This window comes from Perna viridis, chromosome 6, assembly GCF_037379345.1.
Source record: "Perna viridis isolate PV_CMFRI_1.1 ecotype Kerala chromosome 6, ASM3737934v1, whole genome shotgun sequence".
In the NCBI taxonomy this organism is placed as follows: domain Eukaryota; kingdom Metazoa; phylum Mollusca; class Bivalvia; order Mytilida; family Mytilidae; genus Perna; species Perna viridis.
In genome coordinates, this window is record NC_142450.1 from 16,969,366 (window position 1) to 16,993,879 (window position 24,514).

Genomic DNA, 24,514 nt, shown 5'->3' on the forward strand with positions numbered 1-24,514 from the left:
TCCTGTGGTAATATATTGTGTTCGGGTTGTTAACTTTGTCCTGTGGTAATATATTGTGTTCGGGTTGTTAACTTTGTCCTGTCGTTGTAGATTGTGTTCGGGTTGTTAACTTTGTCCTGTCGTTGTATATTGTGTTCGTGTTGTTAACTTTGTCCTGTCGTTGTATATTGTGTTCGTGTTGTTAACTTTGTCCTGTGGTAATATATTGTGTTCGGGTTGTTAACTTTGTCCTGTGGTAATATATTGTGTTCGGGTTGTTAACTTTGTCCTGTCGTTGTATATTGTGTTCGTGTTGTTAACTTTGTCCTGTCGTTGTATATTGTGTTCGTGTTGTTAACTTTGTCCTGTCGTTGTATATTGTGTTCGTGTTGTTAACTTTGTTCGTCGTTGTATATTGTGTTCGGATTTTTAACTTTGTCCTGTCGTTGTATATTGTGTTCGGGTTGTTAACTTTGTCCTGTCGTTGTATATTGTGTTCGTGTTGTTAACTTTGTCCTGTCGTTGTATATTGTGTTCGTGTTGTTAACTTTGTCCTGTCGCAACATATTGTGTTCGGATTGTTAACTTTGTCCAGCCATATAGCATATTGTGTTCGGGCTGTTAACTATAGAGAAACATGACGAGGTTCTGGGACAAGGTCTATGACAAAGCAGAGTCGTGGTCTTATTAATGAAGTAAAAAAAAAAGATTAATAGTGATATTTTAGTACATGTACTGCTAACATTTTTTACATCACTATCACTTGGATGAAAATACAACTGTGCAAGATCTCCCTTTTTCTTAAAAAAAAATTGAGAAAAAAATAAGAGAATGTTTTATTTTACACGTATCTGCAGTTGTTTTTTAGTCTCTAAATTATCAAGTGTCAGTCCCTGTAAGAATCAGGCAGTAGATGAAACATGGTATGAAAAAACTCATCATTTTGATTGTGTAATTTGACTATTTGCACCATCAGAAATCAAGGGAAAACGATATATTTTCCATTTTTCCATTGTATTTTCCATATCATGTTGGTGCATGGAGTTTTAAATTTCATTGAAATGCACTGAAAATAATAAACATTTCAAAAGCAGATAACTGTCAAAAATCTCATTTTTTCTAAGATTCTATTGGAAAATTTCTGAGCAAAGCCAGTGATGCAGAGATCAAATCATGGTATTTCCAAACAGAGAAAGTATACTTGAGTGATATTACATTGTCAGATCGATGGGATTTTGACATGCATGTTTCTGATTTTTCTCATTTCGCCTGATTCTTACTAACACTTACACTTAACACATAATATGACTTTATACAGATTTTTAATTAGTCCTCTTTCCTATATTAAGATTGATTATGGTTTAACGTTTTATTGCTGATATTTCATGCATTTCAAGATGAGAACGACTGACTAATCGAACAGACACTGCTTTAAATTGTACCTGAACGACCAAAGTCTTTATTGTGCCAACCCACAGAAGCAGTGACCCCAATAAGACATGCCACCCAACTCTAAGATGTCCAGTCACTACTTTATCCACTTAAATACCGTGTGCTTGGCAGAGAAGCAGTGATTACCAATTTTAAAGTCATTGGTGGGACTGGCCAGGGATCAAACACGTTTTCGGCTTCCACATTTGAGTCGAGCATGCTACCCTGAGACCACCAAGGCAGTCTACTGTGTCACACGACAAAGAAGACCATATAAGAGTTCTGTTTGATCTGTATTTATTATTTTGCAAACCATATACATCACAATCTTAAAACAAAGTACAAAAGCCAAAAAATAAATTGGCCTTAAACCAATAAATTATTTTATTGGCCTTATGAGATTCTTGAGATTCCATTTGAAATAGATCAGAGTCTTTTAGTTTTGAATATTAAGGCCAAAATAAGTTTCAAGCCATTAATTAAAAGATTCTGGAAGTGTTTAATGCTGAAAATTACGCTTGTGTTTCAAAATGATAAATTCTTTGGCAAAAATGGAGTACTAAATGCTGCATAAATATGGTCTGGTATGAGAACTAATAATTTTTTTACTAAAGTCATAACAAGCAGAAAATTACCATTATAACAGTATTACTCTGTAAGTAACAAATATACAATACTAAAATTCACTTGAACGAAGGGAGTAAATGAATGCTGAATTTCTACAGTAATAACAAGTACGGTTATAGCAAGGTTTAACATACATTTACTGATGTCAAAGAATACTTTTTGTACTGTAAGTTTGGGAATTATTGCACACATAAAATAGGCAGTTCAAAGTAAGTTTCTTTGTTCTTAGGCTTTTTTCCTTCATGAAAGCAAATCAGGGCCGAATCGAGACACTTTGAAAAGGGGTATGGATGGGGGTGCCAACCCAGGTGCCTCAGAAAAAGAGGGTGCTATGACATTATTTGCCAATTTTACACATGAAAATAACAAATTTTCAAATGAAAATGGGGATGCTAACCCCTGCACACCTCACTGTATCCACCACTGCAAATAAGGGAGGGAAGGAGACATATACGGTTCATAGCAAAATGTTGATGAAAATGGGTTAACTAATGAGACACTTTCAAAAGAGACTAAGGAGGGCCTTAGAACCAAGGGATAATTTCTAGTTGGCTTTATTGGAACTTTGTCAATAATTATACATAATGTGATTCAGATTTTTGGAATACCAAAATTCAATAACTGGACTTTTTTATTTCTATTATGACCTTTTAGCATGGGTAACAACAATATCTGTATTTACAGCACACAGTGTTTTTTATTGAACCAGAGAACAGCTAGCTATGACTTTGTTACAGTTATGGTAAGTTGCTATGGTCCACAAAAACAATTTTGAAAATCATAGAAATGAAACCAGTAAATATTCCACACAGAACTGAAGACACTGAAATTTCCTAACATACTAAGACCACAGTAATGACCCTGATTTAATGAGATACTAAAAGAAGCACTATTTCCAATTACTGGTTTACGTAGATTTGAGTTGACAAAATATAACAGCACTATTACATAGTTCTAACAACTGACTAAAGGTCTTTCTGGCTACGATGACGGTGAAGATTTTGATTTAACAGGAACATAACGAGCACTGTCTGGTCTTTGGGATGTAAATGATGAAGTTGGCCAAGAACCTGTTGACCCTGAAAAAAAAAAAAGAATCAATGATAAAACTCCTCATGGAATGTATATTGGTCATCTCCAACACAAGAGATTTTTTTTTGTAATTCAAAGCTTTTAAACCTCTGCCACAAACAATTTAACACCTGTGCAACAAACTGTACTAAAAACCCCCTCTTTTATATCTCTGCCACACTCTGAACTAAATCCTGCCTCTTTTACACCTCTTCCACATGCTGTAATGAACCATGCTCCTTTTACACCTCTCCAACTACCTACTAATTGCTGCCTCTTTTACACATCTAGCACACTCTTTAAAAAAACCCAGCCTCTTTTACACCTCTGCCACACTGTACTAAACACTGCATCCTTCACACCTCTGCCACACTGTACTCAACCCTGCCTCTTTCACACCTTTGTCACACTCTGCACTAAACCCTGCCTCTTTTACACTTCTGTACAAGACACTGCCTCCTTTACACTTCTGCTACCCTACCTCTTTCACATCTATGTCACAATTTGTATGTAATCCTGTATCTTTTACACCTTTGTCATACTCTGTATTCAACACTGTCTCTTACACTCTTGCAAGAACTTTGTACCAAACCCTGCCTCTTTTACACCTCAGCAACACTCTGTACGAAACCCCTTCTCTTTTACACCCCTGACACACACTGTACTAAACACTGCCTTCTTTACACCTCTGCTACACTACCTCTTTTGCACCTCCATCACATGCTGTATGCAACCCAAAAAAAAATTGTGATCTAGTAAAAATTATGTACCTATATTTAGCTTCAAATAAAAATAAAATCCAATTTCAAAGATATTTTACCTGTATCTGAGCTGTGTGTAGATGAAGATTCCATTAAAGCCCTTTCAGCAGATATGGCTTCTAATTTCTCAGTATAAAATCCATTAAAATCTAATCTGTAACAAAAAACATTTCACATTAAAATCTAACAAATGGTTTTATTGAGGCCAAGCAAAACACATTCCCTGGTTCTCAGCCCCCCTCCATCTTGAATAATCATATAACCATGACTTTTTTATGGCAATAAAAGAATACTGGTTATAAGAAATATATCCCCCTAATGGGTTTTATTGGGTAATGACTTTTGAGAACCAAGATACTAATTTTGAATGGCCTAAACGATGCTGCAATTCAGCCAATCAAGACTAACAGACAAGACAATGATTTACAACAACAGTATATAAACAATACGCTTACAAACCTCTGCATAATTCAAGACTGAAAAGGATTGATTTAAAAAGTTGCTTCTTAGTTTTTCAGACCTTCATTTGGAGGGTGCCTAATTACAATTTTTTAATGCCATACCAATAAAATAAAACCAAATAAGCAGCTCCTTCATCAGGATTTTTTTCCCCATTTGAACTATGAAAAAAATACCCCATCAATATTGTGGAGTAACAAAATAGTACATACAAAATAAATGTTTTTCAACAGAACTTTCATTGATTTTATTTCAAACTTGCCTGACAACCTAGAAATTAATGTGAAATTGCCTAAATATATGGTATCAGGTACTATTGACATTGAAATTTCATATGGTATGCAAAATACATGCATGTCCTTAAAATCTTTAAATTTTACTAGATTTGATTGAAGGATATAGTTTCAATAGTTCCAACATTTGATTTTATTTTTACAGAATCCTTGCGAAGCAGTGAAACAGTTGGACCATATCTTTGAAAAAAAAAGGAACATATACAGTGGAGCTGGTAATTTTTGTGGGTGCCAAATTTGCTATTCCCTCTATGTTTACATGGATAGGAATATTTAATTTCAGGTCTTTCAAGTTAACAGATAGTAGTCTACAGGAAATTTTCGCGACTCCTTGAACCTCCAAAATAGCGAAAAGAAGAACCTCACATAAATTCTCTGATATTACCAAATGAAACTAACAGTAGTGCGGTCGTCTTGTGCCTATACCTAATTTGAGAGAGGACTACCTAGATATTTAAATTGGTAATTCTAAAGGATATACCTAAATAAAATTACTTTACTAAAAGACTGGGCCACAATATATTTTGAGGACTACCTAATTTATCTGTCAGAAAGTCCTTTGGACTACCGACCTAGATAAGTAAATGTGAAACCCTGTATTACCCATTATACATGATTCTCATACTTACGAAATGTATATTACCAACTGCTACAAAATTCATAAGGGTATAAAGCAATCAATAATTTAGTTTGGTACAAAAATGTTGCCATATATACAACTTACCTGTAAAGTATATTATATAGTTTGGGTTCTCCACTATTACAACTGTAATCCATGATTTTTTCTAACAATTCTAAAAGCAGTCTAGAAAAGTTCTGATCAAAATTATTTATAGTTCTTTCAAAGTTTTCACTAGCCACTAAAAGGTCCACATTCTCTGCAACTATCTGGAATGGAAAGAGATGATAGATAATGGGAAATCAAGGGAACCAGCATTTGAACAGAAATCAAGGGAACCAGGATTTGAACAGAAATCAGGGGAACCAGGATTTGAACAAAAATCAAGGGAACCAGGATTTGAACAGATATCAAGGGAACAAGGATTTGAACAGAAATCAAGGGAACCAGCATTTGAACAGAAATCAGAAAGACAAACCATACCAATACAGTTAATGTCAATGAGACAAAAAGGTCACAGGTCAATGTTTATCTATAGAAGCGGGTGTTCCTGAGGTTGGAATCCCAATTTGCTGCAATATTAGTTCATTCCATGCATTATTTGGGCAAAAAATTAATTCCCCATTGAAAATTTCAGGATCTGCATCTTCATCATGTCATCATATAAATGCAAAATCATAACACTTCCTGGAATGTTCCATATATACTAAAGTATTACACACTGTTTTTCAAGAATTTTCATGGATTTATTGATGTGTAAAATGGGGCCATTCACTAACAAAACAAAGAAAAGTCCAAAGGATTTTACAATAAAAATGAAAGCATTCACACGACAATGTGACATGATTGTCAATTTCAATATTTGAAGTAATTCTCAAAATTTTTGTTTTTAAGTAACTGTCTTTGTAAGAATCATGCAAAATCTGAAAAATGTGATACACCCCATAAAAGGCTACATATTTTTATTTTTGTAATTAGGTTGTTTTATGGGTCTATACTATGAAATGTGTAATTATTCATTCAAATCTGCCTGCTCTTAGGAGATAATCCATATTGAAAATCCAGTAGATTCTATTGTATTTGAGTGCCATTTACAGAGTTATCTCCCTTAATTTTGAAATCTACAGTGCATTCTATATAATTTTTATCTCCTAAGAGCACGGGTTATATGAAAAACCACATGTTAATTTCTGTTTACTATGACATTTCAAACAAAATATCAAAAATAAAAATATGTAGGCTTTTTACCAATGAATCACATTTTGCATGATCCTTAGCTGGACTCCTACTTAATATATGATTTTGAAAATGAATGGAATAGACCCTTTTGTGGTAAGTTGATGAGCATGCTCAGTATACACTTCCACAAGGTAGGGCTTGGGTAGAACATAAGAATTTTCCTCACGTAAGAGTGTTCTGAGCATACTCTACCCATGCTAATCGACTATGCCACAGGTAGCACAAAAGCTAGGGTCATACCTATTAACCCTTTAAATTGGCTCTAATTTGTTGAAGCATTGAAAGCCATGTTTATTCATGAAATGTATTTGGAATTTACACTGTTTAAAAAACTGTCATTGCTGATGCTATAGAAGATGAACAACCAATCATAATGAAAAAAAAAAGGATGAATCCTAATTAGGTTGGAATTTTGGCCCATTGCCTGTTGTCAGTTGAAGTAGAAACTATTAGTACAGTTTACATTTTTTGTAAGGATAAAGTAGTCAAACAGGAGGCCAAAAACTCAAATACAATTTGAGTACTTGGAAACTCGTTTGCCTATTTAGCAACTTGCTACAGCTCCCTTTCAGGGGTAAAAATTAGGAAATACAAGCTGGCAGACCAGACCATATTTTTTTAATAATATTTTTTATATGTTCAACTAAATTTTACCCTTAAGTTTGGTTGCCCAACTCAAAATCTAGTAGCCAAGGGCAATTGGGGGACTGCTAATTTTTAGCCATGCTTCTTCAATATTTATTAACAATTTAAATACAGTTGACACAACTGATAATACTCCTTTAATGTAAGCTGCCTGTACATAATCAATTTTTCATGGATCATTAATTCATAAGGCACTATAAACTATCTTGATTGTTACACTGATATGAGGTGAACATTCAATGTTCTTTAATTTACATAAAATTTATTTAAGTACTTGTAACCTGAATATTTTATCCCACAAACTATAGCATTGGATGTGTTTGCTAATTACTGTAACAAATGGAAGTTACAAGTTAATAATGAAAAGACAAAAGTTGTTGTCTTCAGTAAAAGAAAGTTTAAACAACATTTTCAATTCCAAATATATAACAAAAATATAGAAATAGTAGAGTCGTATACATACCTAGGCACGGTTTTCAATTACAACGGCAGTTTCACTATTACATGTACAAGAAAGCATCTGATAGATCAAGCCCAAAAAGCTTTATTTGCTCTCTATAGGAGACTAAGAAACATTCCACTGCCAATAGATTTACAGTTGAAGTTATCTGATACTTTTGATATCACCAATACTTTTATATTACTCTGAGGTCTGGGGTTTTGAAAATATGCAAAACATTGAAAAGGTGCAGCTTAAATTTTGTAAAAAATATCCTTAAGCTGGGAAGCAGCACTCCAAATTTTATGGTTTATGGAGAATTGGGTAGAATTCCACTTGAAATATTTGTTAAAGTAAGAATGGTTAGCTTTTAGGCAAGAACTATGCAAAAAGAACAAAAACTGTCAGATCTAATGCTTCGACTTATGCTTAATTTGCATGACAATCCAACCAAATTTAGGTGAATTAACTATGTTAAATATATCTTGGATGATACAGGTCTTAGTTACTTATGGAACAAACACGTTAAAGTAAATATATATTAACTTGCTTAAGGTCACAGTCTCCTGATGAATTCTATTCTACTTTTAAACAGGAATTCAGAATTGAACCATATCTTCTCAGATTGTCCCCAGCAGAACATATTCATTTGACAAAATTAAGATGTTCCAACTTAAAACTACCCATAGAAACTGGGAGGTAATCTGGAGTCCCACAGAGTCAAAGAATATGTAATCTTTACAAAGAAAGGGTGGGAGATGAATTTCAGATACTCTTCCAGTGTAATAATCCAACGGTTAAGTATTTAAGATCTTCTTACATACCAGATTACTACTCAAAGGACCCGAATATGAGTAAATTTGGTGGGTTATTGTAACACATGTTTTATAACTTCTATATAACATTAACAACAAAAGTGTAAACAGCAGACTTTAGAATAAATCTACAGCTGTCAAAAAAAATATTTGAAATCTGAAATTCATATGGTTCTGTTCTTAAATGTATAATGTAGTGCAAGCTAGCATTAATGTTCTAGGAAAAACTCCCATTTCTTTAAATCTAGATGAATTGAGATATTTTATACCATGATCCAGCTAAATACCAACACCAATAAACATAAAATATTAAAAGTTTTCATTCAAATCTAGCAATTTGTCACAAATTATTGCTAGCTTGCACTGCATTATTCATATAGGAACAGAACAATATGAAAGATGTCAAATCCTGTTTTTGACAGCTGTAGATTTATTCCAAAATATGTTGTTTACATTGTTAATGTTAGAAGTTATAAAACATGTGTTGCTAAGTTTGACTTGTGCTTGTGTGTCATATACATATAAAGATGCATTTAGCAATGTTTCAGTGCTAAATTTAAGGTATTTTTAAAACTATGAATGAAAACATTTCATTAAGGAATGTCTTAGATATTGACTTTGGCTGAACCTTAAATTGAAAATTTGAGGAAAACTTCAGGTTTGAGGACAATCTCACTTTTTTTTAGGTGATTTTTTTATGAAACCAGGCCTTGTTTGCTGTAATCATTGTTAAGTTTTGTACATGTAAATATCATTGCACCCATATGCCATTTGTGTCATACCACAGATTGTGCAAAACAAAACATGTACATTCTGTATATATCTAATGTACAAATTTGCTCCATTATCTATGTATGAGTATATATTGATGTCCTTTAAGAGTGCTTTTACCCTTTCCACATTGTGTGAAGAACACAGCTTACCTTGTTTTGAATTTTCTGATTCTGATAAAAGAAATTCTGCTAGTCACAGAACTATAAACATTTTGTCCTACATACATGTACATGAACAGTGAAACAGAAGTGTAAAGTAAAAGTAACTCCTGGCTATGATCTGTTTTATTCAACTAGATCTGTTGGTGCAGCACAACTTCAGTGGAAGGATTGACAATCCAGAACACAATTGGTAATCACTGCCTTTCATGTTGGGCCATGATATTGTATTAGATATACAGTGAAACCTGTCTATACAAAATCTTAAATACTGTTAATGCATTAATTGTCACAGATGCTAATTTTCGTTGATTCTGTTGCAGGAACATATTGGAGATTATGAATTTTTGCGGATTAAAAAAATGAAAGACTTATTTAATGTTAAAAATCCATTTCGCAGGTACATGTACTATTTTTGCACTTATATGTTCACTGTGAACATAGTGAAAATTAGTACACTGCAAAAATTAACTCTTTTTCAATAATCTGAAATCCTGTCTTAACTAGACACTTCTTGAAGTCCACTTATATCAATTTCAAGGTAATCTGAACCTTGATAAACCAAACACCTGTCTATACCAACCCACATTTAAAGTCCTAAAGGGGTTTAGTTTAGACAAGTTTCACTTTGGTGTTGGTACAAACAAATGTATAAGTTTCTGATTCTACTAGTGTGAATACAATAATTGAAATACTTATTAGAGAAAGTGATTAGTTGATAATGCTGTGCAATTCTTAAAGTCAAAGGCCTATAATTTCATCAGAAATTAGCACAGATCAATAACACATTATGATACAACCGCATACCAAAAATTAACTCAATATCTGCAAGGATCTAGACGGACATTTTCAAAACAGTCCCATATTTTCATAAAGAGCTGAGTAAAACTTTACCGTGTATTCAAATACTTTAAGATACATTTAACGGTCCAAGCAAGTAATCAACTCATAATCTACAACCCTTTATAAAAAGTCTTGAAAACTGAGGCACTGAGATACATACATGTGGTATAAATTCACTGACCTTTGTTGCTATTTTCTGTTTAGTTGTAGAATCTTTAGTATCCTTTTTAGAAGCCTGTAGTGAACTTTCTCTAGTTGGTTTGTTTTCTGGTTCTACAGAAGTACTGGAACTAAGCCTCTAAAATATAAATACAAATCTTTTTAAAAAAAAATACTACATGCTATGAACCAACTTATTTTCATGGATACTTATTTTCACAATTTACGATGTCAATCCAATTTTGTGACTATTTAATTTTGTATAAAGCATTTTATTTAGTATGTTTTGTATAATAAAGTGTGTAATTCAAAGTGATCTATTTTAATTTGTTTTATGTGCAAAATTAGCAAAATGTTCTCAGGCCTAAATACTTTACAAACATCATAATAATTTGAAAACCCAACAGTTGTTGAGATATTGGAAAAATGGTTAAATATTTTTCCCTTTTTTACAATGAGTTTATAGTTAACTTTACAGAATAAAATTGGTCTTCACTTAATTAAATAACAATCACAGGACGAACTTCCTTAGATACATGTAGAAAAAGAGAACTTTCTATCAAACATAGATTTAAAAAAAAAAGTTAAAATTTCTTGTTAATTGCCCAGTTCAATTCCTGGGACATTTCATCAGATAACAATTATTTAATCAAGGGATTGACTGATTGATTATGGTTTAACATCCTATGACAAATTTTTCATTGAAGTTAACCATATTACTGGCTGTAACTAGGAACTGTAACTTGGATTACTTACCTGTATAAAGTTTGAGAAGGTAACACAGACCATCATCAGTTTATGTACAGTTTTTAACAAGTCAGGATTAGTCAGCATACAATCCTTAAGGCAGTTGTCCAGAAAGTCTGAGTGGAAATCTAATACATCATCTATATTGGATACCTAAAAAATTCAATTTATAAGTAAAAATACTGAGTCATTCAAATGGATAGTCCATGTTTTGTATAATGAAACCCCAAAAGTCATGCATTCAGATGGAAATGCAAAATAAGAAAAGAACAATGGTGTCATGTGATTAAGACTGTGTTCAAGTGTCATACAATTCCACTCTATAATTTTTAATATGTCGAGGATGTGAAAATGGTCCGCCTTGGTTAAAAACGACAAAGTCAGTGTTTTGAATCATGTGTTTCATTGATTTCCATTCAGCAGCTTCTGAGTTGTGCATGAAAACCAGGAATGGACAGATGGATAAACCCACTGCATGGTGCAATATATGTCCACTTTTCAAAGGAGGGAGAAATCATGCATTTATATAAAGAAGAAATTGTGTATGGAGCTGGTTCTGCAGTTGAAGCTAGCAAAAAAAACAAATGAAATGAGTGTACAGTAAAAAAATAAAATAATCCAGTGGTGAAAAGCAGTAATACAGATTTAAAGCAAAGAAAATCATATTGACTATCTACAAAAGAGAAAACAGATAACCATAACTTTAGCTAGTTTCACACATACTTTCAAATTCAAAAACCTGAACTTCTCTTATACTTGTCATGTAATATGTAAAGGGCTCTCGCTTTTGAGCTGTGTACAAAAATTAGAAGACAATTACAGCAGACAAAAGGTAGAACTAATAATCAAACTTACAGAATCCATATTACTCTGAAAGACATGCCAATTATATTCCACAACTTCAAACAACATGTAATATTCAAAGTTTTGTACGAAGTTCAACATTTTCTGTCGGAGAGCAAATGCAGCTGAGTACCATCGTGTTGAGTGCAGTGAGTACATCTTGGCAGCTTTGTTACCTATCCAAACACTGTGGAAAATAAAATGGATAAGATTTTGTAGTTCAGTGAAACCTTTAAACTAACCCCATGTGGACTTCAAAATTAATTCAGTTTTAATAGACAGGTGTTTGGTTGTCCAAGGTTGGACGGTTTAAAATATATTTAAGTAGTACTCCACTTAAGAATCATGTAAAATGTGATTCATGGTTGGAAATTCTGCATATTTTCTTACTTTTTAATATTATGTTTAAAAGGTTATAGTAAACAGAAATTAGCATGTGGTTTTCATAAAACCCCTCTTCATAGGAGATTCAAGTTATATAGAATGTACTGTAGAATTCAAACTAAAGGAAGATAACTCTGTAAATGACACTAAAATACAGTAGAAACCATTGGATTTTTAATATAAAATATTTCCTAAGAGCAGACAGATTGGAATGAATGATAACACATTTCACCATATAGGCCTATGAAGCAACTTGATAACAAAAATAAAAATGTGTAGCCGTTTATGGGGTATATTACATGTTACAGAAATTTGTATGATTCTTACAAAGACTGCTACATAAATTGATACAATGTTTAGTAAGGAAATTTTTAGAAGGTGCCATTTTCAGTTTTGTTTTCAGATACACTCAAAATTTCAAGGGCAAATTGTTAACAAATCATATAAATTTCTTATAAATGTGTGAAGGGGCCATTTTTTTGTCAGACAAGGCAAATGATCCGTTGCTTTCTCGATTACTATTGATATAAAGGAACTTAAAAAAAAGTGTCAGCTTCAAACAGGTTTTCAGATTAATCTGGGTTTGGCAATGACATATTACAACTGATTATTCTGTCTTAAGACTTATGTAGTATTGGTGGGAGTTTTACAGGAGTTATCTTCCCCTGTCTCAGTGCTTGTGATGTCATAAACATAAACAATGGCAGACAAAATCAAGATTCTACGTGTTAGAAAAAAAGCCAATATTTCTATTATGCCTCTTCTTTACAATGTAATACTTTGCACAGTTACTTTTTTTTCAACTATCTGAATCAATTTAACCCTACTTGTACAAATTGTGAACTAACACTTTAAGTGATGGAACCATCTAACCTGACAAACCAGTAGTCAAGAATAATATAAACCACAATGATGGCATTATGACAGTCTTAAACGTGACTAATTAATTAATTGATTGTAGCTTTACATTTTCATGGAAGATATTTCACCATTCATGGAAGACATTTCATCATTCATGGAAGATATTTCATCGTTCATGGCAGATATTTCATACATGTCAAGATGAGTACATTTAAACAATCTGACAGGTAGAGCCATATTTCATTGTGCTAGCCTACAGAAGCATCATGCAGTCCATTTGCATACAATGATTTTACTCCTAGTCAATGAGTTCTCTTAAATACAGGGTTCAAATTTACTTTCAATAGTGGATGGTCCTAAACTTTTCCTAAAAGTTTCAAATCAAAGGTCCATTGGAGAAGCAAAAGTCCACATTAAAGTTTCAATTAAAATTGTCCAAGGTCTAGGGTCTATCTAAATGAACTTTAAATGTACAAATGTCAGAAAACTGAAGGTCACAGACCTTGAACCACCCCATATTTAGTTTGTGCTTGGACAAGAAGCAATGACTACCAATATGACTCAGCTTGGGATTGAAGTGGGACCTCCCATACACTAGGCAAACATTTTACCATCAGACCATCAAGGTAACCTTAAAAGTGATAAATGTACAAGTACTTTTGATGTTTACGATTTTGCGTATTCCCACAATCTATCTAAACTGGCAAGGTTTCAGTAACTAACATGCTGTATCAGAGAGATTCAATTGTTTAAATGCAAGACAATTTTTTTTGTTCAATAGAGATTTGTTCATTATGTATATGATAATCACTACCACTAGCTATAATCATCTCCCTGGTAACAGTTCACATTCTTGACAGAGAAGCAGCAATTACCAATTTTAAATTCTTTGGTTTGACTCGGCCAAGGACCAATCCAACAACCTACCATAAACCAGGCAAGCAGGCTACGACAAGAAAAGTAAAAGGTAGCCAATAAAAAAAAGGATGGAAATTGTAAATCCATCTCACCGGTTTGAAACAATAATACCATTTAAATTAATTAAACTCAGTGGAACAAGAAAAGTTTATGCATTATGGCATGGAGGAGTAATCAAGGGAACCAAGGTTATCGTGGTAATCAATAGAATGTAATCAAGGGACAATGACCAGACATGGAAAACAGACATACACAACAAAGAACATAAAAGTAACGAAAATCATAAATACAAAGTAACAAAAGCAATTTGGCAACTGGGACTCAACTAAAACCTGGGAGCATGGAACAGGTGCACCGGTAGGGTAAGCATCCTCTGCTTTTCTAGAAACTCTTTTTGTTATTGTAGTTACTTTTACAAAGATAAACTCAAAGAAAAGGAAATTACATCGAGATTAATGCAAATTAGCCGAAACTTTTTCAAGATTAATGGATGGTCTTGGACATGGATTGTTATCAATTATAAAGCTAGAAATTATTGGGTAATGGTTTGAAGGAAAAACGGTTGTTTTTTTTTTTTCGAGGAACTGATTTAGAAGTTTCTTCGTAAAAAGACACACTCCCATGTAACAATTATCATTCTATACATAATCATATGAATAAGTGAAAAATTGTTGTATTTAAAAGAATGATAAATAATACTTCTTGTACACGGTAAATATTTACTTATATTCAAATTTTTAATTACCATATAACAAAGAAACACCCAAAGGTAACAGTTCTTATTTTATTCATAAACATGGAAATAAGTGAAAAGCTGTAATTAACAGACTAATAAATTCTTGTACATGGTACATATTTTCTTAATATGTCTGTTTTTATCATGACAAGGAAACACTCCTAGGTAACAGGAGTAAGCACATGAATAAGCACATGAATAAGTAAAAAGATGTCATTGTGGCAATTGAAAGACTAAATGTTTCTTGTAAATGGCACATATTTACTTATAATTGTATTTTTATTATGTTAAGTAGGCAAATCCTCATAAATGGTGTTTGGTAGTACACATGTTGCACGATTAATACTTCATAATTATAGAAGCAATATTCTAGGATGGTACATATATTTTACAGCAAGCCTTAGTATGTCACTAGACACATAAATGTAACAGACTTGCTACAAGTCTTTCTGTAAAATATATATTCTTTTAAATTAATATCACTACATGTACTATCAATTATTTGTTCAATATCAAGCTGCAGTACCTCTGAATCAGAAAACTTTTCTGCATGGTTTTAGAAGAATATTTTGTAAAAGATACTACAAAATGTACCATTTACTGTTGATCTGTTATTAGTCGTATTTATCTTCCAATAATTTAATTTCAGAAGTAACATGTTTCTGATTGGATGAAAAATTTTGTCCATCAACTCACAGACCAAATTTTGTAATGTGACTGTGATGTCTTCAACTTTTTTCAACGATTTACTCGTTGAATTTTAATACTAAAATTAAATTATAAGAAATCTATTTCAATCTATTTGAAATAACCTCAATGCCTGTGGTGCACACATGAAAATAACCTACTATGCAGCTTATTAAGTGTGCACCATATAAATGAGGTTATTTCTTCATAGACCAAAAATATAACCATCATTCCCTAACTGTTAATGGCATTTATGAAAAAATATTTATAACATCAAAACCTTTTTTAATTTGAGGTTACCACAGCTGAATAGTGAATGAATATATAATTAGTAATGATATCAACTAAAAAGAAAAAAATATATTAAAGAGAGACTCGAAGCAAGTCTAATAAATGAAATCGTGCTACATTGTATAAATTATTCTCTAGTTCTATCTTAGATTAATTGATGGTCTTGAATACGGATTGTTATAAAGCTAGAAATTTTTGGGTAATGAAATAGAGTGAAAGACAAGAAAAAGGAGAAAGAAAGAAACTGAAATATATAATAAAATGAAATAAAGATATTGGTGATACATTTGTAACTAAAGTTTTAATTAGGAAAACCACAATCAACATAGTACAGAATGCAATAAGACATAATCTTGAAAGATCAGAGATAACTCATGATATTTTTTTATTATTATTGCATAAAACTGCAAACTGATTGTTATCACAATAATTTAGACTTGCATTAATAAAAATTTTGTGATACTGATCAGCAAGATTTTTTTTCTATATTGTAAAAATACAGCATTATTGGTATATTAAGGAGGTAGACTTAGGGTAAGGGATACAACTCTAACAAATCATTGAAACGTTTGTATTCAGAATTTTACATCAATCTCACATAAGCATCAACATAACTTTGACTGATTTCATTCTGTTTCAAATGAAGCTTGAAATGCTTCAGTGAAATTGAATATGATTCAAACATATCACTGATTTCAGGAGTTATGTCCCTTACCCTATGTCTACCTCCTTAAGTGATACCCAGCCATGTAATGGTGAAAAAAGGGACTGGCAAAATCTTCAAAATGGCTTAACTCAAAAACTATAGTTTGGATTTTGCTAAAATTTAACTTAATCTGTATTTCATAGTATTAAACAAATGTGCAAATGTATCATGTCCATGTGACCACATTATACCTCGAAACTTCAAGTGGAAGGGTTTAAAAATTGGAATTGTATATTTGCAAAAAATGTCAATATTGCTATAAATAATGCATGTAATAATTTTTAAATTTAAAGCAGTATTCCTACTTCACATTTATAAGACAAAAAGTATACCTTCAAAATATTTTCCATTTATAGGGCTTGATGGTTGTTTTTTTATCTCATTATATCATATCAAGGTATGCAATAAAGTATTGGCAAAAAAATTGAAAAATTTCTTTTTAGGAAAACACCCAAGAAAAAAAACAAACAAACAAAAAACATGTCTTTTTGTTGGTCTATTACCATTATAATTACTTAATTCATCATACAATCCTATTTCATGTATCAAATTTTGACGAATTTTTAACTGTTTTTAACCCAAGATAGCCTTAGAAACCTTAACTAACTAAATGGAATACTGTTAAATAGATTCCTTGACATTATATGAATTTTGAACATTTTGCTCTCATAAAAACAATTTGCACCATGCCAATTATACCTGGATTTAAGACAAATCTAACACTTTGTGAATATTTTTCAATGCACATCTTTTTCAATATTGATTGTGGATTGCAAAACTTACTTATTGAACAGCTGTAGTCTAACACACAACAAAATGATAATGGTGATTTAACAAGACAGTGAGGGTATAAAATAATAAAAACATCATAACGAATGTATGAGAAAAGTGACACTTCAAAACCAAGAAAAGGATTTTTATTTTGCTTACAACAACAGCATTTGCATTGTGCTCTGATGTTGTACAATAATGTCATGTGACCAAAGAGATTTCCATATCTTTGAATTTGTATGTTAGGTCATGTTTTAGGCAGTAAGTTTTTCAGCAGCATCAGATTTATCTAATTTATCATCTCTACCATATTTTCCAGCTTTGCTGGCACATAAAAAAACCATTCTTTAACTATCGATGTCACACTTAAAAGAGGTAGACCTACGTTACGGGACATAACTCTTCTAAATCATTAGTAGGCATGTGTAAACCATTTTATATAAATCTTATGTAAGCATCAAAATAATTTGGACTGACTTTATTCGGTTTCAAATGAATGCTTGACAGGCTTTGATGAAATTGAATATGATTCAAACATACCATTGATTTCAAGAGATATGTCCCTTAACCTAAGTCGACCTCTCTAGTAAATAATTTTTTCTAGTTTTTCTCAAAGATGACCTTTAATGAACATACTTCAGAAATTTAATGAAAAAACATAAGTCAATGAACTTGATTTTGAAACAATTAAGCCTTATCAAAGTACTTTTTAAGTAGAATCTGTAGGTTTTTCCAATATTCTGCAAACTTCAAAAAAACTGGTAGATAAAATTTCTTTAAACTTTACATAAAGACAAATTAACTGACATTCTTTCATATTTCAAAAGAAAATTAATGGTCACCATACTGTTTTTCTTGTAATATAAAAAAAAAAAAATTCCCTAAACATTTCAATAGAACATATTCCCTCAAATTATCACTCCTTTGAAAGATTTTCTAGCCTTGAAAGGGGATTTGAATTAAATAATATTTTTAATTTTACCATTCTAATTTTAATAACCAAATGTCATTTGAAATAATTTAAATACATTATTTTTACATCATTTCAACCACTATTCGACTAAAGAAAATATACAGGTCTGTATGATTTGGCAAGATGACAGAAAAGAATGCTACATGTAATAGGTATGATCTAATTTAATGTATCAATTTTGTGCCTAAGCTCTGAAAGCATGCCAAGAACAACATCAAATGCTAAAGTATCATTTTCAGTATAAAAATTACCTGCATAATTGTCTTTCTACATGTTTACAGTAAAACAAATGTCTGAACAGCATCTGGTATCGTGTTAATGCCTGGAATTATGAATACATGCAAATACTGACACATTTACAAGTACAATAAATCAGTGACCTTGTTGCAGGATTTCATAACCAATGCTAAAGTAAAATTTTGAATATGAAATAAGGAGTTCTAATTAGTGCTGGTCCATAGTCCAGAACACTCAAATTCTGACACGGGACCATTGAAATTTCATTACAAAGGTCCAGGATCTACCGTTAATTATAGTTGCATTTTTGCTGACCTTTCATTTAGGATGCAAAAATGTCCAGGACCTTTCACTCCAGAGAGTAAATTTGAACCATTGTGAAATACCGTGAGCATCACATCTTTTCACTTTTACCCTGATCATTTTCATCTTAATTCATAATTTCTACTGATTCATCCCAGGAAGTTTCCAACAATAATTGGTTTTTTTTTGCATACAGCACTGAAGTTATCTGATTTGTTCTAGAGGAATTTTTAAATGTTTCAATGTTGAGAATGCAGTAAAACTACGCTCTGTTTAAGGAGGTAGACTTATGGTAAGGGACATAACTCTTGAAATCAGTGATACGTTTGTATCATATTCGATTTCACCAAAGCCTATCTAGCTTTCATTTGAAACAGAATGAAATCAATCCAAGTTACTTTGATGTTTACATGCAACTGATGGAAAATACTGATTACAAAAGTTCAAATGATTTAGTTGTGTCCCTTAACCTAGGTCTACATCCTTAATCACTTCTAATAAGCGGAAAAATTCATCCCTGTTACATTTACTTCGAAAGGATCAAGTGTAGGTTCCAGAAATTTTGAACTGAAGAGGGGCTTCCGACTTATATGTGGATTGACTTACACTCCAGTAGATACGGTATGTAAATTTTTATATCATATAAATTTTCATTTGTATAATACATAACATATGTAAAATATCATAATGTGTATGTATAATAATGTTTTACACAGGATTATTTTGTCACAGATGCCAACCCCTTTTTGAAACAATCAGTCTGTTTTTTTTTTGTACTTTTGTCAAAAAATTACAATTGACATCTTGACTTTGCCTCGGGTGAAAGGTGTTACGTTCATTATTAATAAATTATAAGATTATCTTAACCGAGATCTATAATATTCATGGAAGCAAATGCACCGCATGATCCAAATCCCCATTGCACTTTTTTCAATAGTCTCTTTGAAGCTTCTAAACAATCAGACTATGTTTTCTTAACCAGGAACAGCTCAGACTGGAAATGATTGGAAACAGACAGTTACTATAACACTATATTTTACCAATTATTCGTAAAAATTATGGACAAAATGGAAAGGTTGGCATCTATGATTTGTGTACAATCAACTGTGTAGATCATTTCTTTTTTTATATCATGCAGTGATTTAAAAAAAAAATAAAAACCTTACCTTTCTATTTAAAACCAGTGATATAGGCCACTTCACAACATAATCAAACGAGAAAGCCTCTAGACCAGATAAATGTAGATCAGTAGGGTCTACTTTGTAGGCTGAAAGTAAACAATGCTAAAAGAATATATCTTATGGTCATTATTTTTTTATAGCGTTAAACTTGGCAAAATTAGCAGGGAGAGGAATATGAATACAAATGGCCTTGTATTAACTTTTGGCTAAAATCTAATGTCAGAAGTTCAAAACGTTTAAGAGTGCTTACAGTCTTTAGATGTCTCATCATGGAGAATGCAGTATTGGATCAACAATCTAAATATCGAACTCTACTACTATATGCAGTGTAATGTAGAACCTTTGTTGCCAAATTACTTTTGCATATTCGAAAAGACTAAAACTTCCTGTGGTTCACACAGCAAATACATTTGTTGAATTGAATATATTTTAAGAGCAAAGGGATTGGACAAAAGTTAGTTCAACTTATAAACGTCCTTTCCCATATTACATGAATAAGTAATTACATTAATGTTAAAGAAGTAGATAAAGCAAAGTTTGAAAGTTTCCAAATATTTAAGGAATGACTGTTATATATTTTTGGTCTATGAGGAAATAACCACAATCACATGGTGCACACTAAATAACCTGTATAGCAGGTTATTTTCAAGCGTGCAGCACGGGCATTGAGGTTATTTCAAATAGACCGAAAAAAATTAACAGTCATTCCTCATAATTTAATTTTAGTATCAAATTTGAAGGAAAAAATAAAGTTGATTCTCTATAATAAAAGTATTACATCATTTTAAGTAGCACTCCAGATAAGAATTATACAGCCTCATATTTAATGTTTGATATTTTGTTTAAAATGTTATAGTAAACAGAAATTAAAATGTGGCTTTTCATATAACCCTTGTTCAAAGGCGATAAATATATATAAAATATACTGTAGAATTCAGAATTAAGGGAGATAACTCTGTAAACGACATTAAAATACAAGAAAAAATGCCTAGCCTTTTTCAGAGTATATCACATATTACATATTTGCATGATTCTTACAAAGACTTCTATTTAAGCAGCACTCCAGCTAAGGATCATGCAAAATGTGATTCATGGGTAAAAAGCCTACATATTTTTATTTCGGATATTTTGTTTGAAATGTCATAGTAAACAGAAATTAACATGTGGTTTTTCATATAACCCGTGCTCTTAGGAGATAAAAAATTATATAGAATGCACTGTAGATTTCAAAATTAAGGGAGATAACTCTGTAAATACACATTTCATAGCATTGACCCATAAAACAACTTAATAACAAAAATAAAAATATGTAGCCTTTTTTGGGTGTATCACATTTTTCAGATTTTGCATGATTCTTATACAGACAGCTACTTAATTGCTTTTCTAAACCAAACTTCTCCATGTACTTACCCTTCTCTTGTTTTGTGTCGATGGTCAATATCTGGAACAACTGTGTTATCAGATCATATGGTAACAGTTCTACTCTGAAAATAAAATCTATGTTTGCAAGTCAAATTCATGCTTTGAAAATTTAATGATATCATCAGAAATGAAACTTTTTTTGGTCTGCTCATTCAATTGGGTAATGATAGCAAAACTACAAGTAAAACAACGGTGACTTTTTTTGTGTTAAAAACTTGGCAGACAGTCAGTAAAATTGTTATATAACTTGTCGTTCTGAAATTCAATTTTGACATACTTTTTTCATAACCAGCAAAAATGACAAAAGTGTGTAATGACAAATATGTGTGCATGTACCGTAAGTACATGTGTATTAAAAGGCATTTGAAAAAAAAAAGAAAAGTAGTCCTAAATTCTTTCAAAGAACAATATCATTGATCAAGCAATTTTTTTAAAAATTTAACTGATTAATGGCCTACTTGAGATCATCTTTGAAAGGATCAACATTAGCTGTACTGGTCCTGAGAGCTAACTCCAGTAAACTCTCCAGTCTTGTTGGCATAATATTATCTATATCCTGTTTCATTTCTTCTTCTGTCATGTCCATAAACTGTACAACAAAGTCTCCCTTGTCTAACAGGAAGTAATGCTTAATTGATCTAAGAAAACGAAAACAATATTTATATGAAAGCATCATTTAGAGAAAAATAGACATTTTAGGGCATTTTTTAAAAAAAATCCAGGGTTTTAGGATAGGCTTTAGTTTTGGTGTAATTATTTGCTGAAAAACAAGATTTCACACTAAAACATATTCATATTTTTCTCATATTTTAGGGATAGGGTGGGTGGGAGGATAAAAAATTAAGGTTTTTTTTTAGGATTTCCAGGCTACTAAGGAAAAAATGCGTAGTTTAGATAAATAAACAAAATAAGGAAAAAAATGACCAGCTTTATAGCTTGGAAACAAAGAATTATGTAAATGTGACACTGATGCCACTCTAAGTGGTGTTACATAGTAATATTCCCAACTCTTAGATCAAATTTTGTTTCTCCTTTTTTACACATTCGTGTACATATACAATAAAATACTATTATAAGATCATTTTAAACACATTTCCATCTCCTTTTTTGGTCGAAACTATCTCATAAAAGGTTGACAAATCTCTGTTAAGCACTCACATAAATTTTTTGTACATGTATTTTAGTCACTTTATGTCCTAGAGCTACATGTAGGTTTGTATTTAGAGATTTCTGAAAGAAGAGTTCCAGGCTATTATTTGTTCAATTTTGCTTCAATTGTACACAAAAGTAACACAATTTTTACAATATATTTACTCATCAAACTGAGCATTTTCTTACATAATAGTAATTTGACCAGATGTTTTAGTTATATACCTGATGCGAGAATTCAATTCTTTTTCTTTCATCAACAGATCTAACAATAATTTACTGGCATAGCTGTAAGCTTTCTCAATCTGTTCATAATATTTTCTTTCTTTCAATGTATACACCATTTCTACAGCATTGGGAAATTTAGGATCCCTTCCTGAAAAAAAAAATTCACCAAAAAGATCATATAAATGAGTGCTTTGGAAATTCTATTGAAAAATTAACATCAAAATTTCTTTAACACAAATACAGAATTTTATTCCCATTCTATTAATCAAATTATTTTCTGTTTCCATGCAGCAGACTACCCCCCCCCAAAAAAAAAAAAAACAAAACAAAAAAAACAAACAAACAGTCTGATAAAAATTAGTCACATAGACCAGGAAATCTTTGCACCACTTATTTTTCATGAATTCTATGATAAATCTACTTTAACAAAATTTAAATTCACTCCTGAAATTGTATGATAATATTCTTTGAAGAAAATATTCGGACCAATTTAATTTTCTCATTACAGGTCTTACCACAAAAATATCAAAATTCAAATTCCAAAAAAAATTTCTCAGAGTACATTATAAAAAAATGATTCAAGCATTCAGATTAATATCTCCAACAGACAGATGGAGAGATCTGTTAGAATTACCTTGACTTTTTATAAAAAGTAAATCATTATTCAATTTTGATGCAGAGACCACCTACCACATAATCTTATAACATTAAGATATTTTCCTGTGTTGAGTATTTTATCCGCCACCTGTTCCAGGAAGACTGGTATCCTTTCACGACAGATCGTATAATGCTGCTCCCAGTATGCATCATTGTAATCTTCCTGTAGCTTTTCTTTCTGGATTGTCTCGTTCTCTTCTACTAAAAACTGGACAAAAAAGCAAAGGTGAACAAAAATATACATTAAAATACTAAAATGTCTTTAACATCTAGTTTAGGACCATTACACCAGACAACTGTGGTCAACTGGTTTTTATAGGGTGATAAATGTATTGATTTTCTATGGCTTTCATAAATTTGAAGTAACCATGGATTATGTCTGATGTTGATATCAAAGAAACATTTTTAGCCATCCAAAATTAATATCTTGGTTTTCATACACTTTTTAATGAAAACCAATGAAAGAGGAAGATTTTTTAAAATCTTTTATTGCACCAAATGGTTGACAAGGGTATTTTTCACATAATTTTTCAGGCTATAAATAATGTGAAAGGAGGTGTTTTCTACTTGTTTATTGCACCAAAAGGGTGAAAAGGGTATTTTTCACAATATTTATAGCCTGTAAATGATGAGTGAGGTCTTTTTTAAAAAGGCAGCTCAAAAGGGGTATTGTTGCACCCTCAAAAGAGACCAGGGAGGTAAGAAAAACAACAAATTAGTTTAAGTTGGCCTATACATGAAAAAACATACCTCAGAGTATGGGTCTTTGATTATGCCTTTGTATATCCACTTCTCTAATATTTCAAAATAGGGAACACAAGCCTGAAATACAAAGTAAAATAACTATGAAGATTTACAGCAATAAAAAGATTGTAATGCATAGCTAAATCTCTCTTGGACCAAGTGCAAACATTATGTAACTGCTGTAAAATTTGTAGAATCAAAATGGCAGAGCAATATAATCAATAATATACATTGTCTAACAATCCTACAAAATTTGAACAAAATCTGTAGTGGTTTCTAAGAGATGCATCCACAAAGTCAAATGTGATGGACGGACGCAAGGACACTAGTTGTCTATGTTCCTTCTTGAGTGGTAGCTGGGGAA

At 31.7% G+C, this 24,514-nt stretch overlaps 1 protein-coding gene across 7 annotated transcripts in view; it reads right to left on the reverse strand.

The window, feature by feature from the left end:
• Nucleotides 1-1,690: 1,690 nt before the first annotated feature.
• Nucleotides 1,691-24,514, reverse strand: part of LOC148613886 (gamma-tubulin complex component 2-like) — a 38,767-nt gene continuing 15,943 nt past the window's right edge. For 3 of the 7 annotated variants that reach the window (XM_088587539.1, XM_088587534.1, XM_088587537.1), the window contains 14 exons: nt 24,157-24,228; nt 23,440-23,614; nt 22,747-22,897; nt 21,831-22,010; nt 21,361-21,434; nt 19,936-20,036; nt 18,481-18,551; nt 17,269-17,286; nt 11,915-12,089; nt 11,069-11,212; nt 10,335-10,451; nt 5,346-5,509; nt 3,929-4,023; nt 1,691-3,116 (listed from right to left, as the gene is read on the reverse strand). In XM_088587539.1, coding sequence (XP_088443665.1) covers nt 3,019-3,116; nt 3,929-4,023; nt 5,346-5,509; nt 10,335-10,451; nt 11,069-11,212; nt 11,915-12,089; nt 17,269-17,286; nt 18,481-18,551; nt 19,936-20,036; nt 21,361-21,434; nt 21,831-22,010; nt 22,747-22,897; nt 23,440-23,614; nt 24,157-24,228 — 1,635 coding nt within the window. In that variant the 3' untranslated portion in view covers nt 1,691-3,018. Of the gene's footprint in view, nt 3,117-3,928; nt 4,024-5,345; nt 5,510-9,076; nt 9,323-10,334; nt 10,452-11,068; nt 11,213-11,914; nt 12,090-17,268; nt 17,287-18,480; nt 18,552-19,935; nt 20,037-21,360; nt 21,435-21,830; nt 22,011-22,746; nt 22,898-23,435; nt 23,615-24,156; nt 24,229-24,514 lie in introns of those variants that run through there. The other 4 variants (XM_088587540.1, XM_088587538.1, XM_088587536.1 and 1 more) reach the window with 3 other exon arrangements.